We start from the raw sequence: 16,052 nt of genomic DNA, 5'->3' as shown, positions 1-16,052 counted from the left end.
AGGCAGATCAGTCACGAAATCCATGGCGATTTGCTGCCAAGGGGCCTCTGGCACAGGCAACGGATGAAGGAGACCGGAGGGCAGAGTCCTTGGAACCTTGTTCTGAGCACAAGTCCTGCAGGAGGCTACAAAGTCCTTTGTATCCTGGTGGAGAGAGGGCCACCAGTAATACCGGGAAAGAAGCAAAAGAGTCTTCTTAATCCCAACGTGCCCAGCAACCTTGGAAGAATGTCCCCAGCGCAGTACTTCCAGACGTTTGTTTGAAGGGACGAAGGTCTTGCCAGGCGGAAGGGTAGAGAATCTCACGGGGGCCACGGAGATAACTTTGGCCGGCTCGATAATATATGATGGATCCTCCTCCTTCTCCGGTGGCTGCAAAGACCTGGAAAGCGCATCAGCTTTGATGTTCTTACTGCCGGGCCGGAAGTGGAGCTTAAACTCAAAACGGGAAAAATACAGAGCCCACCTGGCTTGTCTGGAGTTGAGTCTCTGGGCAGATTGCAGGTAGGCCAGGTTCTTGTGGTCCGTGAAGATAGTAAAGGGATGCACTGCCCCCTCGAGCAGATATCGCCATTCCTCCAGCGCCATCTTAATGGCCAATAATTCCCGGTCCCCAATGGAGTAGTTGCACTCCGCCGGAGAAAAGGATTTGGAGAAGAACCCGCAGGGGACTAGACGTCCAGATGGAGCCTGTTGGGAGAGAACCGCCCCAGCTCCAGTGGAGGAGGCATCAACTTCCAGGATGAAGGGCCTACTAGCCACTGGACGGTGTAAGATCGGAGCAGAGGCAAACGAGCGTTTCAGAGCAAGAAAGGCGTCCTCGGCTTCGGAAGACCAGACGTTAGACTTCGTCCCCTTACGGGTCAGGACCGTGATGGGCTTGGTGACTGTAGAGAAGTGGGGTACAAACTGTCGGTAATAGTTAGCGAAGCCGAGGAAACGCTGGATGGCCTTTATGCCAACTGGACGAGGCCACTGGAGTACCGCGGACAGCTTCTCCGGATCCATCTTAAGACCGGAATCCGTGATGATATACCCCAAGAAGGGTAACGCTGTTTGCTCGAAGAGGCACTTCTCGATTTTGGCGTAAAGACGATTTTCTCGAAGGCGCTGCAGGACCATGCGTACACTTCTCCGATGGGAGGAGAGGTCGGTCGAGAAAATGAGGATATCATCCAAATACACCACCACGCAGGAATAGAGTAGGTCCCGGAACACCTCATTTACGAATTCCTGAAACACCGCCGGAGCATTGCAGAGACCGAACGGCATGACCAAGTATTCATAATGACCGTCCCGGGTATTGAAGGCCGTCTTCCACTCCTCCCCCGCTCGGATTCGGATTAAGTTGTAAGCTCCCCGCAGATCCAACTTCGTGAAGATTCTGGCCCCCCTCAGCCGGTCGAAGAGTTCAGGAATCAGCGGGAGCGGGTACCGGTTTTTAACAGTGATGTTGTTCAGGCCCCGGTAATCAATACAGGGTCGCAGGGACCCATCTTTCTTCCGGACGAAGAAGAAACCTGCGCCCGCAGGGGACGAGGACTTCCGGATGAACCCCTTGGCCAGATTCTCCTGTATATATTCCGACATAGCCGAGGTCTCTGCTGGGGACAAAGGATAAGTTCTCCCTCTGGGAGGAGTGGCTCCGGGAACCAGGTCGATAGGGCAGTCATAGGAGCGATGAGGGGGTAAGGAGTTCACCTCCTTTTTGCTGAACACATCGGCAAACGTGTGATAGGGTGCGGGTAGGCCCGGAAGGTCGGCAGGCTTCGAGCATGGACGGGGACGAGTGAGAGCCCGTAGGCAGTGCTCCTGGCAGGAGTGCCCCCAACGGAGAACTTCCCCAGAGCGCCAGTCAATCACCGGCTCGTGCCGTCTGAGCCAGGGTAGCCCTAGAAGAACAGCATGGGCTAGTTGTGGCAGGACATAAAAGGCTATCTTTTCGAGGTGGAGAGCTCCGATTTGGAGGTCTACTTCGACGGTAACCATGGTGATGAGTCCGGGTAAAGGTTTACCATCAACGGAGGAAATAGCGTGAGGGTTCTTCAATACCAACACCGGAATCTGGAGTTTGTCAACCTCCTCCTGGCGGATGAAATTACCGGCAGCACCCGAGTCCACATACGCCTCCACAGATCCACGCTCCCGACCTGTAATTAGCAAAGCTGAAAGGGTAAGGGGAAGAGAGGAATTTTGATCACCTAGGGGGTCCTCTCTTACCTGACCTAGGTGGAGGCATTTCCCGACCTCTCTGGCTTCTCCGGACAAGAACGCACAAAATGGTTGGCACCTCCACAGTACAGGCAGAGACCCTTGGTCATCCTCTCCCTGCGGCGTTGCTCGGACAGTCTGACACGATCAATCTGCATAGGCTCAGGAGATACGGGGAAACGGGGGACAGGAGCCTGATACAGCCTAAAGGACCTTCTCTCTCCGACTGCCTCTCGAGCGCGCTCCTGAAAGCGTAGATCAATGCGAGTGGCCAGCGAAATAAGGTCCTCCAGAGTGGTGGGGGTGTCTCGCCCGGCAAGCTCATCCTTGATCTTACTGGAGAGGCCTCTCCAAAAGGCTCCCACAAGAGCCTCATTGTTCCACCCCAACTCTGAAGAGAGGGTCCGGAAGCGGATGGCGTATTGCCCCACTGTGAGGGAACCCTGGCGGAGGTTAAAAAGGGCCTCCGTGGAGGATGCTAAGCGACCCGGTTCATCGAATACCTTGCGAAAGGTTTCCAAGAAGGTCTGTATACTTAACACTACGGGGTCATCTCTCTCCCACAAGGGGTTCACCCAGGACAGGGCCTCACCCTCGAGATGGGACACAATGAACGCCACCTTGGCGCGGTCAGTGGGGTACTGAAGGGGGGCCAGCTCAAAATGTAGCCTGCATTGATTTAGAAAACCCCGGCATAACTTGGGATCTCCGCTGTACCTGGGGGGTTTACCCAGACGGGGAGCCGGAGTAGAGACTACGTCCGGGGAGGAAGTTGCAGCGGCAGCAGAGGATTGCAGAGCAAGCAATCGATCATCCACGGATGCCATGTAACCTAAGATGTGGGATTGAGCGTCGCGCTGCTGCGCGAGCTCCTGCTGGAGGCTGACTAAGAGGGGAGCGTGCCCGGGGTCAGAGGTCTGCAGGGCGGACAACAGGGTGTCCATAGACTTCATAAAGGACATTATCCGGGTCTGATTTTCACGAAGAAAAAGCAATTCCTTTTGTGTGGCGGCTGCGGCACCGGCGGGATCCATGGCCTGGTGATACTGTGACGCCTCTGGCTAATACGTCCAAGAGTGGACCCTCTGGGTCGCGGATCCGGAGCCCCTGGGCCGAGCGCACCTGGTGAAGACCGACCCCTGTACAGGGATCGTTAGGGGCAGGACCGCAGGGGGCGGAACCGCGACAGCCGGAGCCAGCAGGGACGACTCGGAGGACAGGCAGACAGAGCAGGAATAGCGGGGTGGAAAGGCGGAAGGTAATGGCTAGGAGACTACAGGAAAGGTTCAGCGGGGACCACGGGGAGGAGACAGACAGACGGAAATGGACCAGGAAAAGGGCAGACAATGAGAACAGCAAGGATAGGCAGGGTACACTAGAAAAGGTATGGCCGATGGGTGCTGAAAGTCACAAACAATCACCAGGCGCCCTCAGAATAGAGCAGACGCCTGATATATGCGGAGACCGGAAGTGCGCCCTACAGACCCTCCCCTTAGCGACGCCCCCTACCAACAGAAGAGGCCGGGGGAACGCGCGTGCGCGGCCTAAGGCCGGCGCGGTTACCCGTAGCAGAGCGGTGAGCAGCGCGGAAGAGCGCGCGGACAGGGGGACGCAGGTGAGAGGAAGCTGCGGCGGGCACCGCCGCTGAAGGGGCATCGGCGGGCACGGCCGCCGATGTCACAGGGTCATAGGCAGGACTTCTCTTCCTCCAAACAAGGCGAGATGAGTTGATGCCAAAGAGCTCAATTTTTGTCTCATCTGACCACAGCACCTTCTCTCAATCACTCACAGAATCATCCAGGTGTTCATTGGCAAACTTCATACGGGCCTGAACATGTGCCTTCTTGAGCAGGGGGACCTTGCGGGCACTGCAGGATTATAAAACTTTACGGCGTAATGTGTTAGCAATGGTTTTCTTGGTGACTGTGGTCCCATCTGCCTTGAGATCATTAACAAGTTCCCCCTGTGTAGTTTTAGGCTGATCTCTCACCTTCCTCATGATCAAGTATACCCCACGAGGTGAGATTTTGCATGGTGCCCCAGATTGATGTCGATTGACAGTCATTTTGTATTTCTTCCATTTTATTACTATTGCACCAACAGTTGTCTACTTCTCACCCAGCGTCTTATTTATGGTTTTGTAGCCCATTCCAGCTTTGTGCAGGTCTATGATCTTGTCTCGGATAGCCTTAGAAAGCTCTTTGGTCTTGTTGTAGAGGTTAGAGTGCGACTGATTAATTGAGTCTGTGGACAGGAGTCTTTTATAAAGGTGACTATGTAAGATAGCTGTCTTTAATGCAGGTAACGAGTTGACTAGGAGCATCTAACTGGTCTGTAGGAGCCAGAACTATTAATGGTTGGTAGGTCATCAAATACTTGTTTCTCACTGCAAAATCAAATAAATTTATATAATTTATACAATGTGATTTTCTGGATTTTATTTTTGATATTCTGTCTCTCAATGTTAAAATTTACCTACCCTTAAAATTATAGACTGGAAACGTCTTTGTCAGCGGGCAAACTTACAAAATCAGCAAGGGATCAAATAATTATTTCCTTCACTGTAAGTGTCAACGGTACGTGTGAAAACTGTCACCCCACGTACTGGACACCCTGAAGTCTGAAAGAGCCCGTAGACAAATTATTCCAGACTAACTCACCACCCACAGATGTTACATTTGTATGTGCATTTTTTCATGAACACATGTCTTGCATTGGTGACCTGTGTTCATGCTTCTGTGGTGGAAGCAAAGCTATACTTTGGAACCCTGAAAAACACATAAAAAATGCAGCAAAAAACGCACCAAAGCCAACGTTTTTTTACGCTGCTTTTTTTCTGCCAAAAAAAAAACCGCCTAGTGAATCTGCAATGTTTAAAAGAAAATCTAAATTTGACCCTACCGAACAGTTTGACATAGATGATTGCTCACCACAACTTTTCCCAAGGTCACACTCCGGCACAGCAAAAACACTTTGTTAGTGTACGAATATTGCATCCCTCCACGTATAGTGCAACAGAGTCTGTCACTCTCTATCTTCCCTCCATGTATAGTGAGTGGTCCGTCAGTCTCTACCTGCCTTCCATGTGTAATGTGGGGTGTATCACTCTGTACATGCTCAACCATGTGTAGTGTAGGGTGTGTCCCTCTCTACAAGTTCAACCATGTGTAGTGTAGGGTGTGTCACTCTCTACATGCTCAACCATGTGTAGTGTAGGGTGTAAGAATATTTAAAATTGAGAGTCCTCAGTGGTTGATACCTTTTAATGGCTAACTGAAAAGATGGTAACACATTGCAAGCTTTCCAGACTACTCAGGTCTCTTCATCAGGCTAGACTATTACAACACGGTTAACACGGTACAAAGATATATATCTTTCCTGTAGTGTAGGGTGTGTCACTCTCTACATGCGCAACCATGTCCATGTGTAGTGTAGGGTGTGTCACTCTCTACATGCTCAATCATGTGTAGTGTGTGGGTCTCTCACTCTCTACCTGCCCACCCATGTGTAGTGCGGGGTGTGTCACTCTCTACCTCTACAGGGTACTCAGAAGGAAGCTAAGAAAAAGGAAGCAAAACTTCTTTCCTGCATGCTGACCAACGCAAGGAGCCTGACCAATAAGATTGAAGATCTGGAGTTGGTAACATATGAGGAAAAATACGACATAGTAGGAATAACTGAGACATGGTTAGACGACAGCTATGACTGGGCGGCTAACTTGCAAGGATATGATTTGTTTAGGAGGGATCGTAAAAAAAGGAAAGGGGGTGGAGTCTGTCTATATATAAAGTCCACTTTAAAGCCCACACTAAGAGAAGATATACAAGAGGGAAATGAAGAGGTGGAGTCTCTATGGGTGGGGATACAAGGAGGGAAAAGTAATAAAATCCTCATAGGGGTTTGTTATAAGCCACCAAATATAACAGAAACCACTGAAAATGTATTATTGAAACAAATAGACAAAGCAGCAAATCACAATGAAGTGATTATTATGGGGGACTTCAACTACCCCGACATAGACTGGGAAACTGAAACCTGCGTATCTCAGAAAGGAAACCAATTTCTGTCAGTGACCAAGGATAATTATCCGTCACAACTTGTGCAAGGCCCAACTAGAGGGACAGCCCTTCTGGACTTAATTTTAAGCAACAGGCCAGATAGAATAACAGAAGTATGAGTCCATGGGAACCTAGGGAACAGTGACCACAATATAATACAATTCCACTTGTCCTTCAGTAAGGTGCCCTGGAAGGGGGTTACAAAAACGCTGAATTTCAGGAAAGCAAAGTTTGATCAGCTTAGAGAGGACCTTCGCCGAATTGATTGGGACAATGTCCTCAAAAATAGGAGCACAGAAAATAAATGGGAAATATTTATCAGTTTTACACACCCACTGCGAGCTAGCCATACCATACAGAAATAAAAGGGCTAGGAACAGGAGAACACCAATGTGGCTAAATAAGGATGTAAAAAGGGCAATAAATAACAAGAACAAGGCATTTGAGAAGCTAAAACAAAAAGGCAATGAAGAAGCATTAAAAAGTTATAGAGAAAAAAATAAAATATGTAAAAAACAAATACATTCCGCAAAAGTGGAAACTCAGAGACTCATTGCTAAGGAAAGTAAAACAAACCCCAAACTATTCTTTAATTATATAAACAGTAAAATGATTAAAATTGATGGTGTCGGCCCTTTAAAGAACAATGAGGGTGAAATCATAGAGAGCGATGTGGGAAAAGCAAATGTTTTAAATACTTTTTTCTCAACAGTGTTCACACAGGAAAAGGATTTGCCAGGGGAAATGCAGAGTGATAATGTAAATTCCCCATTAAGTATTACCTGCCTAACCCAGGAAGAAATGCAGAACCGCCTTAGTAAGATTAAAATTGACAAGTCACCAGGCCCTGATGGCATTCACCCTCAGGTATTAAGGGAGTTAAGTAATGTGATAGACAGGCCTCTATTCCTTATATTTAAAGACTCTATAGAAACAGGGTCTGTTCCTTTTGATTGGCGGCAAGCAAATGTGGTACCAATATTTAAAAAGGGGTGTAAAAGGGAACCTGGAAACTATAGGCCGGTAAGCTTAACATCTGTTGTGGGTAAAATTTTTGAAGGGTTTCTAAGGGATACCATTATGGAATATCTCAATGTTAATAAATGTTTAACTCCATATCAACATGGATTTATGAAGGATCGCTCCTGTCAAACTAACCTGATCAGCTTCTATGAGGATGTAAGCTCTCAAATGGACCAAGGAGAATCATTGGATGTCATTTATCTCGACTTTTCTAAAGCATTTGACACTGTCCCACATAAAAGATTGGTAAGTAAGATGAGAAATCTTGGGCTAGGGGAAAATGTGTGTAGATGGGTAGGTAGCTGGCTTAGTGATAGAAAACAGAGTGGTTATTAATGGTGCATACTCAGATTGGGCCAGGGTTACTAGTGGGGTACCACAGGGCTCTGTATTGGGCCCCCTACTATTTAATATATTTATTAATGATCTAGTGGATGGCTTACACAGTAAAATATCAGTATTTGCAGATGATACAAAACTATGTAAGGTAGTTAACACAAAGGAGGACAGTTTGCAACTACAGACAGATTTGAGTAAATTGGAGAATTTTGCTGAAAAATGGCAAATGAGGCTTAACACAGATAAGTGTAAGGTTATGCACATGGGAAGGAGAAATAGATGCTACAATTACTTACTAAATGGGAAACTGCTGGGGAAATCAGACATGGAAAAAGACTTTGGCATCTTAGTCAATAAGAAGCTAAATTGGAGTGCCCAATGTCAGGCAGCTGCCACCAAAGCAAATAGGGTCATGGGATGCATTAGAAGAGGTCTGGGGACACGAGATGATAACATATAGTAATTCTCCCTCTGTACAAATCACTCGTCAGACCACACTTGGAGTATTGTGTGCAATTTTGGACGCCGGTGCTCAAGAAAGACATTACTGAACTTGAAAGGGTTCAAAGGCGGGCTACTAAAATGATAAATGGAGTTGGTTCACTAAAATACCCAGAAAGGTTATCAAAATTAGGTCTATTTACTCTAGAAAAGAGAAGACTTAGGGGAGACCTAATATATATGTACAAGTATATCAGAGGGCAATACAGAGATCTCTTCAATGAACTGTTTGTACCAAAGACTGTGACAAGAACAAGGGGGCATTCTCTTCGTTTGGAGAAAAGACAATTTCTGCACCGGCATAGAAGAGGGTTCTTCACAGTAAGAGCAGTGAGGCTCTGGAATTCTCTTCCTGAGGAAGTGGTGATGGCCAACTCACTGAATGAATTTAAGAAAGGAATGGAAGCTTTTCTTGTGAGTAACAGTATAGAAGGTTACGAATAACATAATATTATAGGTAGATAGTTGACCCAGCTTAGGGGGAAGGAATTTTTTTCCCTATGGAGAAAATTGGCTTTTACTCTGTGGGTTTTTTGCCTTCCCCAGGATCAACAATGCAAAACAGCTGCATTAAAATAGGCTGAACTAGATGGACATAAGGTCTTCCTTCAGCCTTCAAAACTATGTTACTATGTTACCTGTCCAGCTATGTATAATGTGGGGTACGTCACTATACCTGCCCTCCTTGTGTACTGTGGGGTCTGTCATGTTCTACCTGCCCGCCATGTATAATGTAGGGTTTTCCACTCTACCTGTCCTCCACGTGTAGTGCAGGGTTTGTCACTGTCTACCTGCCCACCTATGTATTGTGTGGGGTATGTCACTCTACCTGCCCATCGATGTGTAGTGCAGGGTCTGTCACGTTCTACCTGCCCACCGATGTGTAGTGCAGGGTCTGTCATGTTCTACCTGCCCACCGATGTGTAGTGTGGGGTTTGTCACTCTGTACCTGACCTCCTATTCTGCAAATTGCAAACATAGTTCTGTGGCTATGAAGGTTCCTCCCTCCATTGTAAACACTGTGCTTTATTATCGTTTATTTTTTTTAAACCCACGAACAGGGCGATAGCTATTCTTCAGAGTCTCACATGGTGATCCTCTGCAAATCCGGATGAGTGCATATGTCTTCTTGTGGTCTTCTACATAATTAGGAAACTGTAATATACTACTGTAGAAGTGACGTTCTTAGATTGACACCCTAGATCCATACCTACAGACTCTGCACTTGAATTCTCCGCTTGGCATAGCACCGTTTCCCTTGTCAAATTATTAGTGACTGAAGTTTCAGTTACTGGAGGGTCCAAGGCCTTTCCAGACTCTTCAGGTTGTGTTGGGTTATCCACACCTACTTCTAACACCCTAATAGTCTCATGACCGGACATCACAATCACCTGCAAGGTAAAGAGGAGCGTGGTGACAAATGCTCAAACAGACATAACCTAACGCAACAAACTATTAATAATGGGATAATTCTCATATATCATGCAGGCAGCCTTCCTGACAGCTAACATCTTGTGCATTCATAGGCCATAAAAATATGTTTCCAATGTCACTTTCTATATATTGCATGATTAAAATTTGAATTTGCAAAATAGTGAACCGAAATTATATCACCTTTTGTGAGCTCCTAGAATGAGAGACATGTATACATTGGGACTTTGTGTTATCAACATTTATATAATCATTGAGCTATTTTAAAGGAAAGATAATCATTAACCCCTTTACCCCCCAAGGGTGGTTTGCACGTTCATGACCCGGCCAATTTTTACAATTCTGACCACTGTCCATTTATGAGGTAATAACTCTGGAACGCTTCCATGGATCCCGGTAATTCTGACATTGTTTTCTCGTGACATATTGTACTTCATGTTAGTGGTAAAATTTCATTGATATAACTTGCGTTTATTTGTGAAAAAAAAAAACGGAAATTTGGTGAAAGTTTTGAAAATTCGCAATTTTCCAACTTTGAATTTTTATGCTCTTAAATTACAGAGATAGGCTGGTTTCACATTTGCGTTTTTTTGCGCTGCATTTTTGCGCATACGTGCGCATGCGTTTTTCACCCTATATTTAACATGGGTGCGCATACGTACACGTTGGCATGCGCACGTATGCGTTTTTCATGCGCTGCGTTTTTTTAAGGTGTGCGTCCATAAAGTCCAGACGCTACATGTTGCATTTTTTGGTCCGCCGACTGCTTAAAAAAAACGCATGCGCACGTATGCACACGTTTTTGCCGATAAATTAACATTACAGTCTATTGTTTTTTTAAGCATGCGTTTTTTTAAGTCAACATTAGGGATGAGCTTTACTATATTGACTACTAACCCTAAACCATAACCCTAACCCTACTAACCCTAACCCTACCCCTAACCCTACCACTAACCCTAACCCTACTAACCCTAACCCTACTAACCCTAACACTAACCCTACTAACTCTAAGCATAACACTAACCCTACTAACCCTAACCCTATTGACTCTAAGCATAACCCTAACCCTACTAACCCTAACCCTACTAACCCTAACCCTACCACTAACCCTAACCCTACTAACCCTAACACTACTAACTCTAAGCATAACACTAACCCTACTAACCCTAACACTAACCCTACTAACTCTAAGCATAACCCTAACCCTACTAAACATAACCATAACCCCTACCCCTAATCCTAACCCTTACCCTACTAACCATAAACCCTAACCCTACCCCAAATCCTTATTTGGGTGAAGACAAACAATGTGGAAAAAAACTCAAACGCACTAAAAACGCATGCAAAGGCATAAAAACGCTGAGTTTTTTTCCTGCATGCGCATAAAAATGCTTGAAAAAAACGCAGCATTTGTTTGCGCTTGTATGCGTTTTTTCCATGCTTTTTTTGCGAAAAAAACGCGCTGCAAAAAAAAGCAAGTGTGAAAGTAGCCATATGGCACACAAAAAACTTAATAAGTAACATTTCCCACATGTTTACTTTACATCAGCACAATTTTGTAACCAATTTTGGAAGTTATAAGGGTTAAAAGTTGACCAGCGATTTCTCATTTTTGCAACACCATTTTATTTTTACAGACCACATCACATTTGAAGTCACTTTGAGGAGTCTATATGATAGAAAATACTCAAAAGTGACACCATTCTAAAAACTGCACCCCTCAAGGTGCTCAAAACCATATTCAAGAAGTTTATTAACCCTTCAGGTGCTTCACTGGAATTTTTTGAATGTTTAAAAAAAAAATGAACATTTATCTTTTTTTCACAAAAAAAATTACTTCAGGTCCAATTTTTTTTAATTTTACCAAGGGTATCAGGAGAAGTTGGACTGCAAAAGTTATTGTGCAACTTGTCCTGAGTATGCTGATACCTGATATGTGGGGAGGGACCACTGTTTTGGCGCATGGCAGAGCTCAGAAGGGAAGGAGCGCCGTTTGACTTTTTCAATGCAAAATTGGCTGGAATTCAGAACGGACGCCATGTCACATTTGGAGAGCTCCTGATGTGCCTAAACAGTGGAAATCCCCCCACAAATGACACCATTTAGGAAACTAGACCCCCCCAAGGAACTTATCTAGATGTGTGGTGAGCACTTTGAACCCTTAAAGGCTTCACAGAAGTTTATAATGCCCGGGCGTGAAAATAAAAAAATCATATTTTTTCCACAAACATGATCTTTTAGTCCCCAATTTTTTTATTTTCCCAAGGGTAACAGGAGAAATTGGACCCCAAAAGTTGTTTTGCAATTTGTCCTGTGTAGGCTGATACCCCATATGTGGGGTAAAACACTTTTTGGGCGCATGGCAGAGCTTGGAAGGGAAGGAGCACCATTTGACTTATTCAACGCAGAATTGGCTGGAATTGGGATCAGACGCCATGCTGCTTTTGAAGAGCACCAGATGTGCCCAAACTGTAGAAACCCCCCAATTTTAACTCCAACCCTAACCCCAACACTCCGCTAACCCTAATCTCAGCCCTAACCCTAGCCCTAATCCTAATGGGAAAATGGAAATAAATACATTTTTATTTATTTTATTATTTTTCCCTAACTAAGGGGGTGATAACGGGGGGGTTTGATTTACTATTTACGGCGGCATTTATATTTGGCAGCTGTCATATGCTAAAAGACGCTTTTTATTGTAAAAATAGTTTTTGCATCACCACATTTTGAGAGCTATAATTTTTCCACATTTTGACCCACTGACTCATGTGAGGTCTTGTTTTTTGCGGGACGAGTTGACGTTTTTATTGGTACCATTTTCGAGCATGTGACATTTTTTGATCGCTTTTTATTCCGATTTTTGGGTCGCAGAATGAACAGAAACCAGCGTTTCATGAATTTCTGTTGGGGGTTGCGTTTACACCGTTCCGCGTGTGGTAAAATTGATAAAGCGGTTTTATTCTTCGGGTCAGTACGGTTACAGCGATGCCTCAATTATGTCATTTTTTAATGTTTTGGCGCTTTTATGCAATGAAAACAATTTTATATAAAAAAATAATTATTTTTGCATCGCTGTATTCTGCGAGCTATAACGTTTTTATTTTTTCACTGATGACGCTGTGTGGCGGCTCGTTTTTTGCGGGACAAGATGACGTTTTCAGCGGTACCATGGTTATTTATATCCGTCTTTTTTGATTGCGCGTTATTGCACTTTTTGTTCGGCGGTATGATAATAAAGCATTATTTTTTGCTTTGTTTTTATTTTTATTTTTTTTAAGGGGATCGCTACGGACGCGGCGATACTAAATATGTGTACTTTTATTGGTTTTTTTTATTTCCAAAAAATGAATTTATTATTTTTTTTAAAATTTATTTAGCGATTTTTTTAATAAATTATTTTTACACTTTTTTTACTTTATTACACTGTCCCAGGGGGGACATCACTGTCATGTATCAGATCGCCGATCTGACTGTCACACAGCGCTGTGACAGATCAGCGATGTGACAGGCGCTGCAGCATGCTTCCTCCCGGCAGGCCCCCGAAGGTGCCCGCCACCATATTGGATCGCACATCGCGCTGCTGCGGGGGTCTCCCTGCCGATGCTTCCCTAAACCCCCCGGTACACTGCGATCGTGTTTGAGCGCAGTGTGCCAGGGGTTAACGTGCCGGGCGCAGTCCGTGACTGCCCCTGACACATAGTGCCGGGTGTCAGCTGTGATAATCAGCTGATCGCTATGATGTACTATCCCGTCCATGGGCATAGGGGCCCGGGTCCCATGGACGGGACAGTACGTCAGATGTCAGGAAGGGGTTAAAATAATAGTAAAGCAACCCTTTAAGTTATAAGTATGACTAAAAACAACACCTTACACAGCTGAAGATTACAATTACAACACCAAGAAGGAAATGTTGTGGAATTATGGAATACACAGGATTTATTGACGTTAGTGATTTACTAAGAATTAAAAAATGGTAACAAAATTTTCCAAACATCTTGATTTATTCAGTATTGAGTATGGGCGACAAGTGCAGAAATACACACACTTGCCTTGGCTGCTATCAATGAGGTTATTAATGGTTGTTTAAGAAATGTCCTGCCATGTTGAATGCACTTGGGCAATTCATTAAGATCCACTGCTGGCAGCTCCATTTGCAATTGCTGATCAATGACATTCCAGATGTGCACTGCTCCTGGGACATTTTGGTGAAATGGCTATACCACCTGTTTGTTCCAAGATTGATCCATTCTGTACTTTAAGTGAAATTGGACATCACATGCTAAGACTAAAGCATCTACACAAACCATCAAAAGGTGGTTGCACGACATTGGGTTACGAGCCAAACATTCAGATGCAGGTGTTCCATTGAGTTCATGCAACTGATTTCAAAGGTGATCACGGTGCAGAGCAAAACGCCAATGGAGGGCTATCGTCGTCAGTGAGGAGTCCCGCTTTTGACTTGGACACAATGATAGCCGGAGATTAGTCTGAAGACCACTTGAGCATCAATTTAATGAGGCCTTCATGAGCAAACATCACATCGGTCCTACTACTGGGATTATGGTGTGGCCTAATATATGGTACCTGGACCTCTTTTGTCTTCATTCCAGGTACTCAAACAAATTGGCGTTATATTAATTTGGTTGTGGACACACGGGTATGGCCTCCAAAGTTATTTCTCCAAAGTCTGCCGTCTGCAATGCCTGGCAGCATGTTGTTCATGTTACCGTAAGCAGTCTGCGTGACCTAAACATGTCACCATAATCTGCAGCGTCCCTGGACTTGTCTCCCATCATGTATATCAGGGAACGTCATCGATTTCGATTATTTGCGTACTAAAGTGCCTTCAGAATATGGCAGAATATTCGTCAACCATTAATAGCCTCATTGATAGCAGCCAAGGCGTATGTAATGATCCAGAAGGTGTGAAATTGCTATTTATTATGAATGTAATATTATTACCTGTTCATTGACTGTAGGTGGCGAATCATGTTTTTTGACAGTAGCAGTATCCATTGTGGTTATTGGAGTCCCTCACGCCTCCCGCATGCTGAGAAACAAATGTATGTATTAATCAGAGTACAACATTAACAAAGAACAGTAATTTTCAAAGGCGAGTAAAAGGGCATATATCGTATTTGTTTCCCCACTGCAGGGTGCACACGCCTGCATTCAACAGATTAAAAGAAGCAAAATAACTTTCAGCAGCTGACAACAAAGTATTAGAATGTGTTTACACTGAGTTCTCAGAGAAGAAACTCTCCAAAACTCATGTTTTTTAACTCCTCTTGCTTTTTGGAGAGCTTGCACTCCAAAAACTCAGAAAAAAAGCCCCTAAAACTGTGAGCACACCCTTACGATCAATGACAAAAAAGATTTCTATAGAAAAACCCACTAAGGTTGGTTCAGGCCCCATGGTTACATCTTGGGTATGTTCACTGGATTGAAGGATGGATTAGGTGTGCGTTCACACACCCAAGTCCTCATCAAATTACCTGACATTTCACATACAGAGGAAAACAAATCTGAGCACTAAGGCTTTTAGAATCTGCAGAACACTCACGGTTTAAAGTGGAATCCACACAAAAATGAATGACAGTGGAGGCAATCTGCAAGAGGATCTACTGATACAGATCTGGCAGAATACGCCTTGTACTTCTGCCACAGATTCTTTGAGGAGTAAAAGAAACTTTAGAATCGGTCAAGGATCTAATTAAAGTAAATGCCCCAACACCAGTATGAACCTAGCTTAAAGGGGTTGTTCACCGTTACAATATTGATGATACCTGGTACCCCCGTGATCATCTGTCATCAGCTCTGGCAGTCGAACGTAAAAGGTGGAATTGCACAGCTCCATGCATTGTGTAGTAGCCATTCTTGTGTCCTGCAGCTCTGCTCCTATTAAAGTGAATGGAATCGGAGTTGCGGTTTCCGATCACTACAGAGTGTGCGAAGCTTTGGTGATCCAGCTCTGTGCACAGTTTACATCCCGCCACCAGAGGTGATATCGGAAAACTGGCCTAAGGCTAGGTTATCACAATTATAGTGGAAAACCACTTTCAGATTAGAAAATGCCATGTTGTAATATTACACAATGTTGAAACTAATCCTGTAATGTCTCATAAAATATCAGCAGGTAATGTTTTCCCAACACGCAAGATTAAACTAGTGTAGTATTCTGTCAGGAAAGGTCAAAATGACCCAGAAATCAAAACGATCAATATGATTGGTTAAAATATCACTAGATCGAGTTTCTTGATGCTTTCAAGATGAAACTTGCGACCTATATAAAAGTTGCACACAGCCTAGAGAGTATCCCACATAAAGTAAATTAAAACCTAACCTTTAATGAACCATTATAAGGACATAACACACAAAAACATTACAAAAAAGTGCTCATGTGAACCAGTGCTCAATAAAAAATGGTTTGGTCTCACCATTGGTATTAGATATAGCATTCCAGCATCAGGGCGTATCCTGCTGGAGAGA

The 16,052-nt window shown here is 44.5% G+C and overlaps 1 protein-coding gene across 4 annotated transcripts in view; it reads right to left on the bottom strand.

The window, feature by feature from the left end:
* Positions 1 to 16,052, bottom strand: part of POU6F1 (POU class 6 homeobox 1) — a 165,481-nt gene that overhangs the window by 91,334 nt on the left and 58,095 nt on the right. For 3 of the 4 annotated variants that reach the window (XM_073576736.1, XM_073576734.1, XM_073576737.1), the window contains 2 exons: positions 14,526 to 14,613; positions 9,343 to 9,523 (listed from right to left, as the gene is read on the bottom strand). In XM_073576736.1, coding sequence (XP_073432837.1) covers positions 9,343 to 9,523; positions 14,526 to 14,579 — 235 coding nt within the window. In that variant the 5' untranslated portion in view covers positions 14,580 to 14,613. Of the gene's footprint in view, positions 1 to 9,342; positions 9,524 to 14,525; positions 14,614 to 15,349; positions 15,462 to 16,052 lie in introns of all 4 variants that reach the window. The other variant, XM_073576735.1, reaches the window with a different exon arrangement.

The sequence above is a fragment of the Dendrobates tinctorius genome, unplaced genomic scaffold (genome assembly GCF_039654945.1).
Source record: "Dendrobates tinctorius isolate UK_male_01 unplaced genomic scaffold, ASM3965494v1 ptg000051l, whole genome shotgun sequence".
NCBI classification, from domain to species: domain Eukaryota; kingdom Metazoa; phylum Chordata; class Amphibia; order Anura; family Dendrobatidae; genus Dendrobates; species Dendrobates tinctorius.
The sequence above is the reverse complement of the archived record's forward strand: the minus strand, read 5'-3'. Positions and strand labels throughout refer to the sequence as shown.